Source organism: Rhinolophus sinicus, chromosome 2, assembly GCF_057876585.1.
Source record: "Rhinolophus sinicus isolate RSI-liver-muscle chromosome 2, RSI-T2T, whole genome shotgun sequence".
In the NCBI taxonomy this organism is placed as follows: domain Eukaryota; kingdom Metazoa; phylum Chordata; class Mammalia; order Chiroptera; family Rhinolophidae; genus Rhinolophus; species Rhinolophus sinicus.
The window spans coordinates 85191227-85214367 of NC_142502.1; the positions used below are offsets into that span (position 1 = coordinate 85191227).

At 32.2% G+C, this 23141-nt stretch overlaps 1 protein-coding gene across 1 annotated transcript in view; it reads left to right on the forward strand.

Annotated features, from left to right (window-relative positions):
- The first annotated feature begins 639 nt into the window (after positions 1 to 639).
- The window catches only part of BMP5 (bone morphogenetic protein 5), a 112324-nt gene continuing 89822 nt past the window's right edge, over positions 640 to 23141 (forward strand). The window contains exon 1 of the mRNA XM_019734800.3: positions 640 to 1865. Within this exon, the coding sequence (XP_019590359.1) occupies positions 1376 to 1865 (490 nt within the window). The 5' untranslated portion in view covers positions 640 to 1375. The remainder of the gene's footprint in view (positions 1866 to 23141) is intronic.

Here is a 23141-nt window from a genome sequence, read left to right on the forward strand (position 1 = left end):
GAATATATCTCAGGGTGTTTGTACTGACTTGCATTTCAACTGTACTGACTTAATAAGAGAAATATGAATATATTTCTCTGCTTAAAACTTTTATATTTAAAGACCATTAAAGCCGGGCTATCTAATCACCATAATTGAATTATTGTAACTACTGCTTTGAGAGCTAGAATGTATTTACTGGTGATTAATTCTCTGGTGTATTTTATTCTAAAAAAATCTGGCTGTTATTAAGAAACAACAAATTAATCACAATTTACAACTCTTTCATTTTTTAAGGAGTAAACTTTAATAACTTATAAAAATCAGAAATAACCTCAAATATAGAACTGAGACATATCATGCTAATTTATCCACAACCTGAGATTTAAGATAGAAGTGTATTAAATATGTATTACTAAAAGAAAGATCTAAAAGAGACTATATAAAATTGATGGCAAATTTTTCAATCTGCTTGAAAACTAGCTTTCTGCCCCCCCTAGAATTTATATGCCCCATTCATCACTGTGCTATGTGAGATGCATGACTATAAAATTGCGAAAATGGAGGCTTTTCTGGTAGCAAAAGGGTTAAGTTCTTTTTGCTTTACCAGTTTCAAATTACAATGAGAAGCCTCTTCTTTCCCAGCAGGGTTGTGCTTACATTACTCTTTAGATCTCCCTTGAAGAGGGCTGGTATATTTGTGCCTGCTGGAGGTGGAATTAACAGTAAGAAGGAGAAAGGGATTGAATGGACTTACAGGAAGGTTTTCAAGTAAATACAGGGAAACACATTTACTTGAATAGTACAACCTTGAGTCTTATTTTACACTAAGACGACACAAAAGATGTTAAAGTTATCACCAAGCTGCCGGACAAATATATATTCCAACACCAAGGTGCAGATCAGCATAGATCTGTGATTCAGAAATCAGGATTTGTCTTGGAAAGAGCTCAAGGGTTGAGAAGAACTCAAGAGCAAATGAAGATAACTTTGGGACTTACAGTTTATCAGAAGATCAACTTTCGTTAATTCAAATACCAAAGGCCTGATTGTCATAAACTTATATAGGAATGCCTAGGTCATCTGATCAAATAATATTAGCCGTCTTCTGCTACATCAATGCAGCAAAAACTCTTGACAACTGTGGATAATTGGAAATCTGAGTTTCAGCTTTCTTAGAAATAACTACTCTTGACATATTCCAAATATTTAAAATAGGGCAGGAAAATCAGTGAGGATGTTGTATTCAGAAATGTCACTGTCATGAAGAATAGGTAAATTTGTTTTTTTCCGCTACTGGGAAATTGTACCTCCTAGAAACTTTTTTTTTTTTTTTTTTTTTTTTTTTTAAGAGGACAAGAAGGACTAAAAATACCAACTTTGCTTTTGGACAAAAATGCATCTGACTGTATTTTTACTTAGGGGTATTGTGGGTTTCCTCTGGAGCTGCTTGGTTCTACTGGGTTATGCAAAAGGAGGTTTGGGAGACAATCATGTTCACTCCAGTTTTATTTATAGAAGACTACGGAACCACGAAAGACGGGAAATACAGAGGGAAATTCTCTCTATCTTGGGTTTGCCTCACAGACCCAGACCCTTTTCACCTGGAAAGCAAGCTTCCTCTGCACCTCTCTTTATGCTGGACCTGTACAATGCTATGGCCAATGAAGAAAACCCTGAAGAGTCTGAATACTCAGTGAGGGCATCCCTGGCAGGAGAGACCAGAGGAGCAAGAAAGGGATACCCAGCCTCTCCCAATGGGTATCCTCGTCGCATACAGTTATCTCGAACGACTCCCCTGACCACCCAGAGTCCTCCTCTAGCCAGCCTACATGATACCAACTTTCTGAATGACGCTGACATGGTCATGAGCTTTGTCAATTTAGGTATGTTGTTCGTTTATTTGTTAATCTATGTTATTTCAAAGTGGAAGTTTTACTAATGGTAAAGTAGCTGCCTGGTAGGTGGTCATGTTTATATAAAGTCATTTTCTATGACTCTCCTCTCCAGCTTCTGTTTCCTTTCTTTCATTGAGGCAATATAAGATTTTGCCTTAGGCAACAAACTCATATATATATATATATATATATATATATATATATATATATATATATATATATTTCTTTAGTTTTAATATACGAAGCTAAAATTAAACATTTAGAGTTAGGGTAGATTTGGGACTTTTCAGATCTTTTTAAAGTTTCAGACTTGCTTAATATATAAGTGTGTGAATAAACAAGCAATAATCTAAAAAAAGGAGACTTTCTGAGGATAGCTATGATCTGGGCAAAATAATAATAATACTAATACTAATAAAAAGCATTTACAGATGGAAAAGTAAAAGTGACATTCTGAACAATTTTTGGATTAGTAATTTAGAAAACATGTCAGTATATATTTATATGCTACTTAAAATCTCTCATTCAGGGGAGGTAACTACTGTGAAAATATTGATGTGAAATTAACTAAGATCAAATAGTAGTGTAAAAGATCATTATCAAACAGCTTCAGGGAGAGATTCTGAAATTCTCTGAAAAATATTTTAGAAAAGAGGTTTTAATCTAACATTTTTTAACTCTAATGATAAAATATACCTATTTGATTTTTTTTCAGAAGCAAGAGAAATGTAAATCATGCCACAGTGGCCTTTACCTATACAGAACTTTCCTTTTTATTTAAGATAAAAAATTAATTGAAATTCTTGAATTAGAAACAGTATTACAGAATATTTTTTAAAAATTTTGTTTTAGTTAGTGCTTGTACTTTCATGGTAGTTTTAAAATATTGAAAATATCAAATGGTATATTAAGGCCTTATACTCGTATTTCATCTTGCAGTAATCTTAAAGAGTTTACCAATTTAAAATAGCTATTCTAAACAAGTGCTGTAATTTTCTTTAAATGTTTTAATGGAGACCAAAGGTGAAAATTTACTCTCTTCAGACATTCAAAATAATAAAATAGAATATATTTATTTTTAAAGACTATGAATGTTATCAACAAATTTAACCAACTTTAAAGAATTGAGAGCTTTTTAATGTAAGAACTTTTAAAATTTTGTCTTATACATGATCTGCTTTGAGTTAAAATTGACATATTTGATTATACACTTGATTAAAAACTTCCTCATATAATATTTCAAAAATATTCTTTGAGAGGTCAGATAGCAGCAAATCCTAATAACACATGATGCTTGTATGATATATGTTGCTTAATGTGCTCTGCTCACTTGCTCTCAGCAGTCCTAGCATGAAGGATAAGGTGCTTAATAAATCATATGTTTCATGTTACTAGAGACAAAGCTCTCATTATTAAGTTTTAGTAAGTCATCATGGGTTGCCTTAATCAGGTGTTGTGGATACTTTTCTTCGACTTATAATTAGCAGATTTCATTTGGAACCTTCAAGCCATTAAAATATAGCTTAATTCTAAATTAGTTTGATTGCTTATTTTTACTTTGTAGTTATTTCTAAAACATTATTCAATAATTTAAATTAATTTCAATGTTTTAATAGAAAGTTTCAGTCTAGTATGACTTGCATATTCACAAAATAAATCACTGAAAAAATCAGTTCAGGTCATCTCAAATCTGACACGGAAGAATGTGTTATATTAAGTACTTTAAAACACAATAGATCAGTTATGAACCTGTCCTAATAATAAATTTTAATATATCTGAATATTGTGATTATTCACAAGTGTATTTGTTTTTTTAGAAAGGAATTAAGTATGATTTTGAACCATTTGAATGTATACCATTACATTTTATAAATTTACATAGAATAACAAAACCAAAAACAATAATAAACAGTTTTATTCAGTGACTTCTACAACCATCTTTATCACTAAAAGTGCTTGTATTTTTAAATCAATGAAATTTTGGTTATATTGTTTGGATTATAATACTAAACTAGTTTGTTAACTATACCATAAAATGCAATTACTCATTTTAATCCAGAGAAACAATATTGGATTTAAACTTCAGAATATTTTTATTTATTTATTTTTATCATGCTTGAACTGCTGAGCAGTGATTTATGTTCAATAATAAACCATATTGTTTTTTTTTCAATTTAATAATTCCAAACTAATGTCTCACATGAAATTACTGATAAACTGATTCTGATATTAAGTGAGTTTCTCCTAGTAGTCTCTGTGGAAAACTGAACCACAATTTTATTTTATTATCCTTAGCCCATGCCTTCTAATATATCCCAAACTTGCAACCTGTCGTTACTTAGTAAAAAGCTTTAACTTTGTATTTCTTCTATAATAAAATAGGTCAAAGCATACTTAGAAAAGGTAATAGTATAATACCATTATTAGCTACACTAAGAATATCAGAAGTGTCTTAATATAACATTTATTAACAAATATTATTCGGAATTTGTTTCATGGTCTTACACTCAATTTTATTTTATGTTTTAGTATTATATATATATGTGCATATATATATATATATATATATATATATATATATATATATATATATAATAGTGGGAACTAAGGGCAAATGATCAAATTAGCAATAGGTAAGGGATTTGTATTGAGGAAGTCACCTGGATATTTAAATATGTTGAAAGAATCAGTTGACCTTTCCCATAATTAGATGAATTATATAAAAAGGATCTAGTAGCATCCTTTTTATTAATGCTTGTATATGTCATTTCCAAGTCAAATAATGAATTTTCTACAATTATCTTGTCATTCAGAGAGATATTTTTTTCAACGTAAGTTTTGCTCATCGAGAACAATTAAACTTAAATCAAACTCTGAATCATATTTAACAAAGTATCCATTTTTGAAATTTCAGATGAGATTAATTTTGTGTTGATAAATGAGAAATAGATTAGAATTTACTAAAAGAAAAAATAAAATGTAAATCAATTTTGTTAAGGTCAGTATAAACAACTAACTATTATTTGACCTTGATTTATTTTAGTGATTTGTTCACTTTAAAGAAACAAATATCAATTATTAATTGTGTGAAGAGAAACTTTCCACTCTCCTGTATTTATTATTCTTAGGCCAACTTTTGTCAGTCTCATAGTATTTAGCTTTTACAGGTTGACTTCTCTGTTTTGTCTCAAAAACTTGAATATCAGTGGAATTTTTCTTAGTCAAAACCACATTATTTTGTTAGTAACAAAACTGTCTTTCTGGTAAATTTGTTCTTTTTTATCATCTCTTCTTTAAAAACGATGTGTTAGTTTATATATCAAATAAGTATGCAAATGAAAGGACTGGGTAATTTACTTGCAATATTTAAGTATATCGCCTGTTTACATAATAATAAACATGTACATTTCTAAGATCTTTTAGTTAAAAACCAATATTGGATTACTTAATGATAGGCTAATTAAAATGACATACATTGTAGATATTTTAGAGGAACTTGCAAAAAAACAGTAAACATAGGAAATTTACTTTTACATTATTCTTAGTCTACATGTATTTATCTGTTAAAGGCAAACTTTGGGTTTATTAATGGATTTTGACTCACTGGTCAGTTGGCTTGGATTAAATACTTCTTAGATATATTTCAAGAATATATATTAATTCTCAAGCATAAAAGTATATAAACATAATGCTTAAATTTTTTCATTTTGTAACAACATTTAGCATGCTAAGATATGAAACAGAAAAACATGTTTTCAAAACTTGAAATTAAACCCTTCTCCTTTTACTTCCTCAAATCATTAAACTCTCTTGGAACTGAAAGAATAAAAATGCTTATGTACTCAGTTGAAAGATTTGAAAGACATCATTGATATTTATTGTTGTTTTTGGCTGACTCAAGTGCCCAAAGGAGAGGAATTTATATACAGATCTACCTAAAGATGCCTATCTATGTAGTCTCTCTAACAGGGTTATTAACACTTGTGTAACATAAACACACCCGTAAACACATGCAAGATTTTTTTTTTTTTTTTGACAAATGAGGAATGGGATGAGAGGAAAGATGATGTGAAGCCATTATAGTACATATTCATAGATTATGTCTGAAATCACAAACACTGAAATGAATTTTTAAAAAATTCTCTATCTTAACTTTTGAAGAGAAAATAAGTTTCTGTGGGTAGAGAACTTTTTCTCTCTTCTACAACCCTTTTCATTCATAAATGTGACCACAGGGATTCTTATTTTACTTTAAAGCTATTTTATTGTCCAATGATAGGCACGGCTGTAGAGACAGTTGTCATCATAGTCTAATTAAAAAGATTTTTGCATTTTTCAATGGTCACTCACAAATAACCAGTTTTAAAAGTTCAATAAGAAGTAACAGGGGGAAATAAGAAGGTACGATAACATCCTCTAGAAAGGCCTGGGACTGTCTCACAGACCACCTTCTGTTCCTTGCCTTTCATTCTTCCATTTTTAAAAAAATATCACCTCCCTCTCTCTCTTCCCCCTCCTTTCTCTTCCCCGCCCCCCCCCCCCTTTTTTTCCCTTTCCTCTTTAGTTCTGTGGTCTCTCTAGCCCCAGGCTGACTTGGCACCCTTCTTCTTACTGCCCCCACCCTTCTTGGGGTCTGCCTTTGGTCCTAGTTTCTTCATAGCTGGAGGCTTAGATTAGCTGAAAATCAATTAGTTACAGCTTGATCATTTAGGTACAGTCTCCTGTTTTCTCTTTAGCTGAGAAGGAAAAGGTTATGATGTGCCAATTACAGCCTCAGCCCATCAGGAGAAAAGCTCCCCAGGGCATCAGAACTGCTCTGGCTGTCGCCAACCCCTGTAATTGTTACTCCACCATCCCATTCTTCTTTGCCTCCTCACCTCTCCCTTAGGATCCCTCTGACAGAATTTAATTGTCTTTGCCTTTAGTATTTTATGACATAATTAAAATTTAAAAGGGGGGAATTTAAGGGAAAGTAAAAAACAAAAAAAGGAATAAAAATGCAACATGAACAAAAATAACACTAATCAAAAATGGAATTCTCTTTTACTTTATAAAACACTTTTGCTTAGATTATTTTTATTTAATACTCAGTCACATCTGTGAAGAAATTTCCTTTTTTAAGTTGAGAAAACATGATGAGAGAGGATAAAGAGATCAACAGCAACTACTGGAGGCATGGAACAATGAGGGCAAGACAGAGAAAGAAATAAAATCTTTTTTAAAAACCCCTTGAAAGGAAGAAAATGAACGAGATGAGTCATAAGAGGCTAGTGTTTGGGTGTGCAGGTGGACGATGTGTTGGGAAATCCTCAGTCTACCTCATACTGACACAGCAGCTAATTCAACATCCCCGACCACATCAGCTCCAGGGGAAAACCCTTTCATCCTTCCTCACTAAAATACCAAAGTGGGGCAAAGGGAGGGGGGCCCTCAGTGTGTGTGTGTACAAGGAGCGTACAGATGGGTTCCTCACATTTACAGTCATAAATAATGTAGTAGCTCAGCTTGAAAAAAAACCACAGGTTAAAGGAAGAGGCTTCCCTGACGCACAGACAGGGGCTGAGATCAGAGAAGCCACTGGAAGGGTTGGCTTGAAACAATGAATCCCTTGTTCTAAGTAATATTTATGAGAGCTTCTTTGCACCTTAAGTTCATTTTTTATTGGCTAGGTTGTGGGGTTTCCCCATTTGCTCATCTCTTAAAATAATACCCTTGGCTGAGATGTCCTTTAAAACATACCAGTCGGCCTTGACAACAGGCTTATTTATTTGGGGGGAAAAGGGGATCTGTTGTGATTTTGATGTCAGATTGGAATGCTTAAGATTCTGTTATGGATCTTAACATTATGACTGAAAGATAAAAATAATAGTGGGAGTATTCACCTGCCCTTTTTGGAGATGTTTACAAGAATCCACATAACCAAGTAGTAACCCCTGATTTGTATGTCTTATCTGAATGGTTGTGGTAAATCATAATCTAAAAAGATAGAAACATAATCTACTAAAGTGTAGCATATTTAAAATGAGGGAAAAAATCATTTGTAGATTACTAGGAAAGATCTTCAGTGATTTGGGGAGAAAAAACAACCAATGTTAATAACCAAAGAAAGTGCATATCCTCTACTTGGAAGGCAGTGAAATAAATAAATATTACATAAAATTTGGAAAGCAAGACTTTTGTCTGATGTTGAATACTTTGGTATAGAAATTAAATTAGGGTAGTTGCTATTTTATAATTTCTAATACGATGAAGATCCCTGTCTTTATAAGATCCCTGTCTTTATAATGTATGTCCTTTCATTTTTTTTTTTCATAAACAGTGGAGTATTAATAATGCTTGCATTAGAAGAAACAGCTGTGTAGTTTAAAAATGAATGAATCTCATTAGATTATCTTTTAGGTATTGTTTATTTACCTTCTTTCTGGAAGTAAATAACAACTTTTTTTCTTATTGTTTAACAGCTTTCTTGGAGTTGTTAGGAATAAAGAAAATAGTTTTATAATGTCAGGGTTAACAGGTATAAATCTCATTTAGATTTTATTCAAGACCGTGAGACATGTCAAAATGAAAAGATTTATTAACATGTACAAACCCCTTCAGCTATTCTTATGCTATCATGATATGAGGAATTCAATATTATTCATTGTGCACAGATTTTCTGTCCCTATTGTAGCTGTGATTCGCATTCCTATGTAGGAGCCAGATTATTTTCAGAACCTTAAGTTAATGTCATAATACTGTTCCAATGGCTCTAAGTTTAATTGTAAATTAAACCTAATTGCTTTCTTTTCTGTGCTTCCAGCTCAGAAACAGAGTAGTGTAGAAGAAGTGAGAATGCCTGAATTGGAATCCCATATTCTATACTTTCTAGCAGTGTGAATTCTGGCAAGTTACTTAACATTCTTTTTGTGACTCTGGTTTCTTATCTAAAAAGTGCCGATGATAGTAACACCTTTCTCATCGCAAGGATTAAATAAGTTAATATGCAAACAATTTTAAGAACAATACTGGCACAGAGTGAGACCTCAATAAAGGCTGTGATTGTTATTAGAGTTACATTTGTGTCCAACATCTGTACCATATTTGCAGGAGTGGCTAAATAATTTTTGAAGCACCATATGAAATGGAAGTGTGGGGCCCCTGTTCAGAACTTATCAAGAATTCTAAGATGATGACTGCAGAGTATTAGACCAAGTATGGGGCCATTTTGAATGCACAGGTCACAGGCCAGTGAAGCCAGCTATGTAGAGTCGATTACGTGTTGTGACGGCAGGAACCATACCCTATTCATCCATTTTTATCCCCAGTGGTGTATTAGGGTCCCAGGAGGAAAGATAGCATGTGTACAATGAATCATTTGAAGAGGGTTTAACTAATGTCATGTGTAAAAGGTTGTGGGCAGGGTTTTTGGGCAAAATGGGATAATGCCACGCCTGGAACAGCAGGAGGAGCCCTCCCTGACTGCCGTGGGAAAGGGGCAGACAAAGTTACCATAAAAGTCAGGGGACAGCTTTATGTCCAAGGTACCCTGACAGGAACTGTGGCCTTTCTAAGATGCCATGCAGCCAATCCCTAGATACTCAACAGGGAGGGAGACTGAGGAATAAACACCTAGACCATATTTTTTTCTGCCATGTTTCCCATTGGCTGATCACCACTGAAAGAGAAGTGAATGTTGGGTGTTTAGTCACCAAGAGTGCTAGAATCACTTCAATATCAGTACAAGTTACTCAGGTATATCTTAACCTTTGTTCTACTTAATTTAGAAAATTTAAGAGCTAATCATAGGTTAGTGTGAGAGTTAATTACTTCACAAGTAGGGGAAATAAAGTGGGAAAAACAGGCATGACATGCTGAAAATATTCTTAAATTGTACGTGGACCAGTAATTTCATGGGATATATTAAAACTATTTTAGAGCACACTGAACTTTAAAAACAAAACAAAACAAAACAAAACAAAAACAACAGGGATTTAAAAAAAAAAAAAAATCCCAGGGAGAAGTAGCACTCTCAGGTTATAACACAAACAATAGAGGGCAATTGCTGATCCAAAAACTCAGTATAGAAAGCACGAGAATATATGCAAATATGTAGAAGAAATATGAAAAGCAATATATATATATATATACTATATAGTATATATATTTATATTTATGTATAATATATATATTTATTTATATAAAGATTATATAAATATATATATATATAAAGATTATATATATATATATATATATATATATATATATATATATATATAAATAAAGATTATATATGTCTTTTAAACTTTAGGCCTGTTTATTCTCAATCTTTGTCATTCCTCCTAAAATGACCCAAGACTGTGTGTTAAAGCTCTTGGAACTCTGAGTGGAATCATGTGATATTCTCCACAGTTAATGTTGCAGGCAGAAATAATGTTAGGATGAGGTAAATTAAGATTATTATCTTTGTTCTTGCTACCTTTCCTGTCCTCTGGCAGAGTTCCTGTGACTCACAGAGGCAGAATTTAGTGGACGGGCAGGTATGTCTGCTATTTAGTTCTCATAAATAACCAAACACTAAGCCTTGAGGCCAGAGCCATACCCCTGCCCTTTAATCACAGAAAAGCTTTGAATAGAACAGCTCCTTTCCAGGATAGTCTATGTTCCGTTTCAAAGCCACTAAGGATGGTAGTTTTAACTTGATTTTACTTCTATAATTATCAAAAGCAGAGGAAGAGAGAGTTCAGCTTGGAAATTGTATAGACTTTTCTACAAATAACCTTGATGCAAGCACTGAAGATTTGTTTAGTGGGGAAGTGAAGGTCATCAATTAAATAAGCTTTATGTTTTCTTTGCTCAGAGTGAAGAGGAATTTTTTTTTTTTATTGCAGTTGACATACAACATTATCTTAATTTAAGGTATACAACCTAGTGATTCAATATTTTTATACATTTCAAAATAATCACCACAATATGCCTAGTTACCATTTGTCACTAAACAAAGTTGTTACAATATTATTGACTATATTCCCTATTCTGTACATTATATCTCTGTGACTTATTTATTTTATAAACGGAAGTTTGTACCTCTTAATCCTTTTTATCTATCTCGCCTGTCTCCCGCTCTCCTTCCTTCTGGCAACCATAAGTTTGTTCTTTGTATCTATGAGTCTGTTTTTGTATTGTATGTTTGTTTTGTGTTTTAGACTCCACATATAAGTGAAATAACGCTGTATTTATCTTTCTCTGTCTGAGTTATTTTTACTTATTTCACTTAGCATAATACCCTCTAGGTTCTTCCATGTTATTGTAAATGGCAAGATTTCATTCTTTTTTATGGCTGAATGATATTTCATTATATATATATATATATATATATATATATATATATATATATATATATATGTATATATATATATGTGTATATATGTGTATATATATATATACACACACACACACATATATACATCAAAACACTACAAAATAATATCTGCACCACTATGTTCACTGCAGAATTATTTACAATGGTCAGATATGGAAGTAACCTAAGTGTCCATCGATGGATAACCATATTTTCTTTATCCATTCATTTATCGATGGACACTTAAGTTACTTGCATATCATGGCCATTGTAAATAATGCATCAATGAACATAGTGGTATAGATATAATTTTGAACTAGTTTTTTATTTTTTTTTTCTGATAAATACCCAGAAGTGCAATTTCTGTTTTTAAGTTTTTGAGGGATTTTTATACTGTTTTCTATACCATGTTTCCCCAAAAATAAGACCTAGCTGGACCATCAGCTCTAATGTGTCTTTTGGAACAAAAATTAATGTAAGCCCCGTCTTATTTTAATATAATATAAAACTGGGTCTTTAATATAATATAATGTAATGTAATATAATATAATACCGGGTCTTATATTAATTTTTCCTCCAAAGGACGCGTTAGAGCTGATGGTCCGGCCAGGTCTTATTTTCAGGGAACTATGGTAGTGACTACACTAACTTACACTTCAACCAACAGTGCAGTTGGGTTCCCTTTCTCCACATTCTCATCAGCACTTGCTGTTTGTTGTCTTTTTGATAGTAGCCATTCTGACAGGTGTGAGGTGGTATCTCCTTGAGGTTTTGATTTGCATTTTCTTGATGAATACTGATGTAGAGCATCTTTTCCTGTGCCTATTGATCAGCTGTATGCCTTTTTTAAAAACAATTGTCTATTCAGGTCTACTCCCAATTTTTCAATCAGATTTTTTTTTTTTTTTTGATATTGAGTTATTTGAGTTCTTTATATATTTTGGATATCTACTTGTTATCGGATATATCATTTGCAAATATCTTCTCCAATTTAGTAGGTTGCCTTTTCATTTTGTTGATGATTTCCTGCACTGTGCAAAAGCTTTTTAATTTGATGTAGTCTCATTTGTTTATTTTTGTTTTTGTTGCTCTTGTCTTGGGAGCTATATCAAAAAAACAAAAACAAAAACAAAAACAAAAACAAAAACAAAAACGGTTGCTGAGACTGATGACCAAGAGTTTACTGCAAATGTTTTTTTCTGGGAGATCTATGGTTTTGGGTCTTGTATTTAAGTCTTTTAGCCATTAAGAGTTTATTTTTGCATATGGTATAGGAAAGTTGTTCTGTTTCATTGTTTTTCATGTAGCTGTCCAGTGTTTCCAGCACCATTTAATGAAGAGACTGTCTTTTCCCCATTGTATAATTTTTCTTCCTCTGTCATAGATTGATTGACCATATAAGCACGGGTTTATTTCCAGTCTTTTTATCCTGTTCATTGATCTATGTGTTTTGTGCTAGTACCATACTGTTTGGATTACTAGGACTTTGTAGTATATTTTGAAATCAGGTAATATGATACCTTGAGCTTTGTTCTTCTTTATCAAAATTGCTTTGGCTATAAATGGTCTTTGGGGTTCTGTACATATTTTAGGATTATTTGTTCTAGTTCTGTGAAAAATACCACTGGAAATTTTATAGGGATTGCGTTGAATTTGTAGATTGCTTTGAGTGTATGGACAGGCTACCATAATCAACAGTGAAAAGCTGAAAGCTTTTTCTCTAAGATCAGGAATATGATAAGGATGCACACTCTTGCCACTTTTATTCAACATAGCATTGGAAGTCCCAGCCAGAGCAATTACACAACAAAACAAATTGACTAGACATAAGTAAAACTGTTACTATTACCAGATGACATGACACTGTATATAGAAAACTCTAAAGACTTTACCAAAAAAACTATTAGAACTAATAAAGGAATTCAGTACAATTGCAGGATACGTACAATTAATATACAGAAATCTGTTGCTTTATGTATACTATTAATGAACCATCAGAAAGAGAAATTAAGAAAACAATTCCATTTACGATTGCATCAACAATAAAAACAATAAAATACTTAGGAATAAGTTTAACCAAGGAGGTAAAAGATCTGTACACTGAAAACTATAAGAGGAGGAATTATTGGTTCTTTCACTACCTCAGTAAGGTTTGAGTGTAAAGGCTTTGGTGTCATACTGGTTTGAATACCAGCTTTGACTTAATAGCTGCATATTCTCCAGCAAATTATTCCACTTCTTTGACACTATTTTCTTATCTATAGTGGAGATCATAATACAGGTTGTAGTTATGACTTAAAAAGGTAAAGTTATAAGCCTTTGAGTCTACAAGAGAAACGTATTCACTTTCTGTATTCCTGTGCTTCTATAACTACTTCTACCAGAGTAGAATCTATGGAGTTCTAATTTTAGAGGAGATCTACACTCAGTCCACCAGACTTTATCAGATAAATGCCTTGCTGAGATTGTGTGACATTATACATATGACTTTTTCTTTATCCAAAAGAAATGCACCTTTGAATTTCATTGACTCTGTCTTCCAGTTGGATTGTTGATGGACTATATTTCCTCCTTAGGGTGTCCTGGAATAGGTCATTCTATAACAGAACTTTCAGGCAACTGCGGGGCTTCCCTTTGAGCACCCAAAGACAACATTTTCTGTGATGTGCTGCTGAAAGGTGCTTTTCATATTACCTTTGGTCAGATTCCTAGAACTAACCCATGGTTTTACTTTAGTTCCAGATATTACCAATTTCATTTCCTTGCTTGTTATGGAGAAGGGAAACTGATTGCAGGCCAAAGTAATAATATACAATTAGAAAATATTTGGTCATGAAGACATGGGCACTCTCTAAAAGATCCTTTGAATGAAGGGGAAAAAAATGAAGAGTTTTCATGCTTATTTTCATAAGGCAACTTGTTTTTTTAGTTTTAATTTTTTTAAAAAGTTGATTCATGATGAAAATCTTGGTGGAAAAAAACTCCTGAACTCTAAATAGGAAAGCCACTTTGCTCAAATAATCATTCAATTGGGGAGATTTTGTATCGTATGTAACTCAAATCATGTTTAAATTTATGATTTTCTAATTTGTTGCTATTCTCATTACTATTTGTATTATTATCATAATTTTGTTTCTATTCAATAACATTCAACCTTAAGTATTTTGACTTTCCTAGACTATTTGCTTGCTTGAGTTAGGAATTTTTTTCTTTTTTTTCGGATGACAGATCTTTTAGTTAATTTACTCGAATTGCTTCTTCTTGTAATATTATGAAACAGGATGAGAATTTTTGGTTTGATCCAAAAAGTCACACGAAAGGCTATACATGCATTGTGGATATCTTCTGTTTAGAGTATCCGTATTGTAAGGTAATTACATTGACTTTTGATATTTTATAATATATTGAGTAGGAAAATATGGATTTATTTGTATTTAAAAATTTTATAACATGCTTAAAGATAAGTCATTAAAATGTTCTTTGCTAAATTTTAATTGTGGTAAAGTTCTTAAAATATGGATTCTAACTACATATACTGATAGATTCAAATCAGTATCTAAGATTTTTCTCTTTCATACTGCCATGTCAAAACAGTTGTTTTTCTATAGTTACTTACTTAGAAGGAGATTTGTCAGAATTAAGTAGAACAGCTATTTTTGTGTGTGTATGTGATAACATTTAAAGTATATGACTTGTCAGGTACATATAATTTTAAATTATAGTGTAATTGTAGCTGTAGTAATCAAAGCAGCAATAAACCTATAAATATAATTCCTGTGCCAGGAACTGGACTAAATGATTTGCATGTGTTATTTAGTTAATTTGCATTTCAGTTGTATTTTCCGATTCCCATTTTATTGATGTAAAGATTGAGGCTTATCAGACGTTAAGTAACTTACCAAAGTCACCCAACTGGTAAATGGTAGAATCAGTGCTGAAAACATGATCTCTCTGGCTATAGATTTTTTTTTTTTTTTTTTTTTTTTGGTTCTTTGCCACTACTTTTTAGCTTGGTAACCCATTTTTGAAAAATATAAAGTGCAACTTTTAACAACTTTAATGATATTAATTAATTCTATTTGAGAGTATCTTTGTGTACATTATGTGTTTTCATCTACATTACTGCCGTGTATATAGCATTCAAGGAAGTAGTTACAATTCCACAATATGCATCTGTGGAAACTGGAAGTCTGAAAGGTTATTCATTCAATCACTTGACAAATATAAGCTGATTACCTACTGTTGGGTCAGGCACTGTGAGAAAGACTGTGTCTATTTTACTGCCAACATTACAGGGCAAGAGAAGCCAGGTCTAGGCCCAGAATCCCTGATTCTTATGCCAGGGTTTTTGTGTCCAATATCACATACTTTACAGAAATCACACAAAAATTCCAGTACTAAGTAAAATTAAAATACTAACAAACATTATGTAAAAGAATTTGTTCTTTTGTTGTTTACATAACCAAGAAGAATTAACTTCCTGTGTATAGAGAAAATACTGTTCAAACTCAATTCCTTAAAAAAAAAAAAAAAAAAGCCTGTAACCAGTAAACAGAATCTAAGGAAGGCTTTTAGTCCGAAAGACATAGAGCAAAGTTAGTACCAAGCTTCAGCAAAGCTTAGGGGCTCTGTTAGAAACCTGCTTGAGTACCTGTAGGACCTTACTAATAGGGAGGTTCCAGTGGTTTTTAAAGGAAATATCTTTAAAAGTTTATGTTGTACATTGGATGCTTGCTGCACATTCCAGAGCATAAGTGTGGCTGAAACACTCATTATTTATTTGTGTTGTACTCAGGAAATAAGGGTAGAAGTTCATACAATTTTTCAAAATGAAGTTGTTTGATCTGTCTAAATCTTGACCCCTGACCCTATCTTACTTCTTCAATTGTGTGTTAACAAGGTTGTGTTCAGTATTTACTTTGTTGCTGTACACACTGAATGTGATGTGGATCCAAGTTGTAATAAGAGTCAGTGGAGACACATTTTATAACGTGGAAAATAACAGAGAATTCCAAGACTATGTATAAAGACCTCTTTGATACTTTGCTTTGAATCTACTCAGGATATTAGGCATTAGGCAATTATTACTTCAAGTTGATTTTTGAGAAAAATTGACCAGTATTTTACAACTGCTTTCCTTTTTACCAATAACCTGCTGTGATTGTGAAATGAATATTGCAGAAAAATGTGGACCTAACTCTCCCGGTCCACCATCATAGTTATTGGTGTTAACCTACTAATTCATAGAGGCAAAACACCAGATCATCAAAGTAAAATAATCAAAGTAGAAGAAGAATTTAAGACTTCCAGTAAAGGTTTCTGTACTGGAAATTCACTATCTTCCATAGCTAGTATGTATTCAGTGTTCATAAAGGGCAAAAGAGTGTACTAATAGCATTTCAAGCCCTAACTTATTTAATTCTCACAAAATGACCCTACTTTGCAGATGAGGAAAGTGAGACCCAGAGATGTTAGGTCATTTATTCCAAGTCCTACATTTTGTAAGAGGAGGAACTGGATTCAGAGTCCAGGCTATTTACTGCTATGCTGTGGTGTCTTTGTAAATGCTTTTGAAGGGCTTATTGTTGGGATATTCATTGTTTGGACTCTTTATAAAATTCTGTATATTCTTCTAACATTTCATGTGTTGGATTTGGAATAGTTTCACTTCTTTAGCGATGCTTTATAGTTTAGGGGAAAATCTCTACTAATCAGTTGACAAAGGGTTTTATCGCTGGAATTAGGCTTTACAGGCCTTCTTCTGAACTGGGATGCTGTGACTTTTTAAACAAGGCAAATACAATACTCACAAGGGATAAAAGCACTTTGCAGACACCACAGTTCCAGACCTTCGTGCCGTGCAACCTGACTGGTCAGTAATGAGGATTGGGATGGTGATCTGTGTTGATTCTGCCTTAAGAGACTTGGCATGAACAGGAGTCACATTTGGCAAAATAGAAAAGAGGCAGAATATCAAAGATGCAAACAGTAAAAGGCATCAAAAGCAGTGGCTGGAGATTGGAACAAACTAATAGTGATTTTGTTTGGATACGGGAAAACTACCAGCCTGCTGGCCATTACAGAAAGCCACACAAGCAGGGCTGCCCTGCAGTTAAATATGAGTGCCTTGCCCCAGCTTTTCTGACTCAGGTCTGGATTCCTTAGGAAATCTCATGAGAAACCTACTAAAGTGGAAGTTTAGGCTACAGGACCATCTACAACCTACAAGTTTGGAAATTCCTGCTGCTGCACATAGAGATTCTGGCAGATAGCCTCTGCTTCATCCTGCTAGTGATGGTTGAAATCTCCTCTGTGTCCTATATAACATTGAACACTCCACGTTTAATACACATCTCTTGATTTGTAGCAGCTACGGCCCTAATCTCTTGCATGTGTAAAGTGAGTTCCTTCCACATAGCTCACTCATAGCCCCTATACCACACAAAAACTAAACATATTATTTCTGCTCCTCAGGTAGCTTATAAATTAAAGGCTAAGGCCTTGGGATAATTACTTTTCTTTTTCCCGAAAAGAAAATATTTCTGGGACTACAACATTTCTCAAAGCAAAATGCTCAAGTACATGAGGACAATTCAGTCTCAACTCCCCTCTGCTATCTAAACCAAGCAAGGGGAATCAAAGAGGTGTTGTAAAATTAGATATTGTTGTTGATATATTAATGTTTATCTTACTGCCTGAGGACTAATCTCTGCTTTGCAAAGCAAGCCAAGATGTAGCTGCAGAGTACAGATGAGCACTTAGGATGTCACCTGCTGCTTTTAAAAAATTATGTTTTCTTTCTCTCTCCTCTCCCTTTACATAACCACTCCTATACCGTCTACCTAAAGGCCAAGTGTAAATTAAAGAGAAGTATAAACAATCTCAATATCTGATTCCTAATTATTTAGATGGAGATGTATTTAGGAAGTCAGATGATAAAATTGTTTATGGGTAGGTCAAAAATCATATTTAATTTTAATTCAACTAACTTCATTGACCTATACTAACTAAAGCACATGCTAAATCATAATTATTTAAATCTCTCAGGCACATTCAATCATTTACTCTTTTTAATAATAATTCTTTGTCAGTGTTTCCCTAAGTGTATTTAATTGAAAGCATTTCTACGTCATTTTAAGAGGTGTTATCTGAAATTTTGTAGTCAAATAAATTTGAACGCTGCAGAGGAAAATAATTAAATAGGTTTCAATATTTCCAAGACAAGACTTCTCAATGTCTTTATTATGCAGATGGGCATTGTGAATCTCTGCAAGGAGGAATGGGTTACACAGTTTCACATGCACACTGGTCTCTGGAACTCTCCTAACAGAGCACCACGGGTGCCTAGTGTTACAGGGAACTCACTCTGAGAATCACTCTTCCATGTGGACATACTGTTTTGTAAAAGCCATTTCAGAAATATGGCAAGCAGAGCATAATCTAATAAGCAGAACGTGATCTAATTTGTTGACACTGTAGTCATTTTACATCCAAATTTAAAGAGGCGCAGGGAAAAAAGTTTTAATTCCATTATCTAGAGCTAACCATTGTTGATATTCATATATATCATATATTTATATATATGATATATGTATTATATATATATTTCCTTCCAGACTTTTTAAATGTATCTTTTTCATAGAGTTTAGCAATGTTTATGCAATGTTATATACTCAGATTATTCTTGACTTTTTAGTATATGATTATTCTCATTTGTTCATTTGCTCAGGAGAACTTTTTTTTGAATTTAGAATACACTTTTTTATTATTAACTTTATTGGGGTGACATTGGTTAGTAAAATTATATAGGTTTCAAGTGTACAATTCTATAATACATCATTTATATATTGTATTGTGTATTTACCACTCAGAATCAGTTCTCCTCCAATCATCATATATTTGCTCCTGTTTTCCCTCTTCTTTCCCTACCCCCCACTTACCCTCTGGTAACCAACATGTTTTTAATGAAAATAATATTTCAGCCATATAATTCTTTGTTTACATAAATATTCTTTTAATGCTAGGCGTGCAGTTTTTCCAGTTTTTACCATCATATACTCTGTTGCAATGGATATCTTCATACATAAGTGTTTGTAAACATTTCTGACCATTTCTGTAATTTCCTTAGAATCCGTTCTTAGAAAAATAATTATTACAACAAAAGGTATGATTGTTTTACAAACCTCCTGAAAAAAATTGCTAAACTGTTTTCCAGTAAATTTGTTTTAATTTCTACTTGCACCAACAGTAAATGCTAGTGCTATTGTATCAGAATGAAATATAAATTAAATATGAATATTTACATTTTTGCAAATCTAAAATGTGTCTATTTTAGCATTTGTATTTCTTCTGAGATTGACATGTTATACATCTACTGGCCACTTATATTATGCTCTTTGGGAAGTTCTATGTTGATATTTTTGTTCATTTTTTTATTTGCTTGTAAATTCCTCCTTGACTACATATTTAATAATTACTCACTTTTAGCTTTTTCCATTTTGATTCTTAGATTTCTTAGTTTTTTAACAGTCATGAGAAAACACTTTCAGATATTTAAGAGTTTGGAAAACATACTACTCACTTTCCATTTTAGCAATAAATTCTCAAAGGTGTACTATAACTGATTGCTGGGATAGAAAGTAAGAATGGGGAATTCGTAGTCTTCAAGAGGGCACAATTTGCGAATAAAACCAGCTGAACAAATGGATTTGGTCTAAATAAACTTATGCCCAGATAATCTTCCATAATTTGATTATAAAGCATTCATTTACATATAACCTAAGAACAATTGGGATGGCAGAGATGGAAAAGTACCTCAAATACTATGCTAATTAAAGGTGGCATTTTGGGATTGGAGGGAAGGAATACTAAGTAAATGCACATATTATTTTTAGTTGACTAGCAATTGCCAACCTTTACCCATGAATTACATACTTTCTAGCTTAGTGTCACATTTGGTATTTTGAGTCTAAGCCTTTTTTCACAGAATTCCAAGATGTTTTGGAATCACTTTTTGTCATCAGCTGTTACTTAAATGACCATTGTGATGTGGAGTATTAACAACTCACTTTTATCACATTGACCTCTTTAGCATCTTCTAGGTTAATAGCTAGATCTGAGGTTATAAAAGTGTGCCAAGGTATGACTGTATTTTTGTTTTGGCTAAATCTGGTCTCTAAATCTTGTTTTTTCCTTATGTATGTTCATCATCATATCAACCCCTCTTACATTTGAAATGTTTTCAATCCTACATAATAATTTTTTGAGTTTCAATACTATATCATAGGGTAGTTTTATAAAAAGACACTTAACTAAAAGTTAGAAGTCCATATTTAAATACAATAGTGTGTGCTAACTGCACAATTAGCTCAACTGAAGTAACAATCAAAACATTAGATTAATTCTGAATAGACATAACGTAATTCAGGACAATACAGATTAGGGTGTAACAGGACCAGCAGAAGAACGCAGGGGTCAGCATTTTATATTAGTAAGTCTAAGATTCGAAGGAAAATGAATGACATGCAACAGAACAAGTCACAATTATCACGAACTACATAACACTTAAAAAAAGTCCAGCATTGCCAAATCTTTATATGGAAAGTAATGCATCAAAATTGTAAAACAGTAATTGTTACAAGTGTAAGTAAAAATTGGTAAAAATAAAATTGTAGTATGAAACCTTACCATTCATTAAAACTGCATGATAGAACACACACACAAATGTGAAGTGATGTTCTTCAGTAATACAATTAATACAGTTGAATTAAATGACAGATCTCAAGGATCAACTTTTAAATATATTGACATGTGTCAAAATCATGCATTGAATATGCTTTTTCTGAGGTTCCATGAAATATTTAAATATTAATCAGATGATATGTACATTTTAAAATCTTATGAAAGTTATGGATAGTCAATAACACATAAAACTATGTTCAACATCATCAGTTATTAGGGAAATGCTAATTATAACCACGATAAGATATCACTATACCACATAAAACTGGCTAAAATGGAAAAAGAAAAAAACCACAGAAACTAATAATACCATTGCTAACAAGGATTTGGAGCTCTTATAAATTGCTGATTGGAATGCAAAATGATACAGCCACTTTGAAAAAATCTTGGCAATTTCTTATAATATTACACATATACTTGCCATCGTGACCCAGCAATTTCACTTCTAGGTATTTAGAGAAATGAAATCTGATGTTCACACAAAAACCTGTACCTGAATGTTTATAGAAGCTCTACTGATAATTGCCCCAAAGTAGAAAGAGCTAAATGTCCTTTAGTGGATGAATGGTTAAACAAAGTAGTACATCTATTCAGTGAAATTCCCAATAATAAAAAGGAGAGACCTACTGATACATGCTAAAATGCAGATAAACCTAAAAATACATTTCTCTAAAGAAAATATTAAAATCAAAAGGCTACATATTGTATGATTTCATTTCTATGAATTTCTGTGGAAAGCAAAACTGTAGAGATTGGAACAGATGAGTGTTTGCCAGGGATTAAAGATAGGGAAGGGACTGATGACAAAGGAGCTGCAGAACAGTGATGGGACTATTCTGTATCTTGACTCAGGTGGTGAACTCTTCATTTGTCAAAAGCCATGAAACTAATCGCAGGTTTTATGGGTAAAAGTATATCAGAAAGAGGCAGACCTTTGATATGCCACATTTATAATTAAATATTCAGAAAATATAGAATAACTATCATTTCTCAAATAAACCTCTTGACTTAAGGGAGAAATTAAATGGTTAAGAAATAAGATTTAGAAAATACCAGAGATGAAAATTTATCAAAACACAAGAGGGGTTGCCAAAGCAATTTCTATGTGAAATTTAAGAAAATAAAATAGCACTTTTCTTAAGAGAAAAAAAATGGAAATGAGTGCAGAGAAATAAAATAGGCATTTTATTCATCATGCCTCATTAAATCCTGAAAAGAAGAGATACAGAAAAAAAAAAAAATTACAGAATTAGAAAACAAACAGTAGAATTAATTTATCTAAGAGCTATTAATTTGGAAGTGCAATTAATCAACAAGCTTCTGGCCAACATTATCAAAACAGAAAGAAAATAAATAAAAAGAGAAATGATACATAATTATAAATATAGATTTAATACTTTACAGATTACATAACTATATGCTAATATGTTAAGAATATTAATGAATGGGCTTAGAAATGAGAAACATAAGTAAACAAATGTTAGTTATTAAAAATTTGATCAAAATATTGTTTCAGAGATTTGGAGATTTGTCATTTTTGGGTAGGAGTGAAAAAAAATTCAAAAATAGAAAAGCAAATGCTATATAAACTGGTCCAGAATGCTAAAAAATGGTTACATAGTAATTTTTAATAAATTAGCAAACTTGGATAGGAAAATATGAAAGAGGGAGAGATCTTTTTTCAAGTGGCAGAAATCTCAATTAAAATTACTTTCAAATAAAAATCAAGAATTCTGTGGCAAAATCTTAATTAAACTACTTGCAAATTAGAATTGAGTAATTTTAAATAGTCAGTCATCTTTACCATTGAGTTTCAATCTAGAAATAAAAGGATAATTTAGAATAGGGGAATCTATTAATATCAATTAAATAATCTTTATATTCTTAATTGATGTCTTACCTAGAATATTAGACACTTAGAGTAGATCACTTTAACACCTCGCTCCTCTGTGACAAATCACTCTCAATAATAATCATGAAATGAATTTAATAAGTCCACAAAGAAAACAGCAAAAATGTTCTATTGAAATATATGTATGAAAAAAAAGAAATATATATGTGTGTGTGTGTGTGTGTGTGTGTGTGTATGGTGCCAAAAATACACAGTTTAAGAAAGGAAAAATGTATTAAAATTGTAATGCTTAATATATACTGATAAAAAAAGATGAATACAAGTCACATTT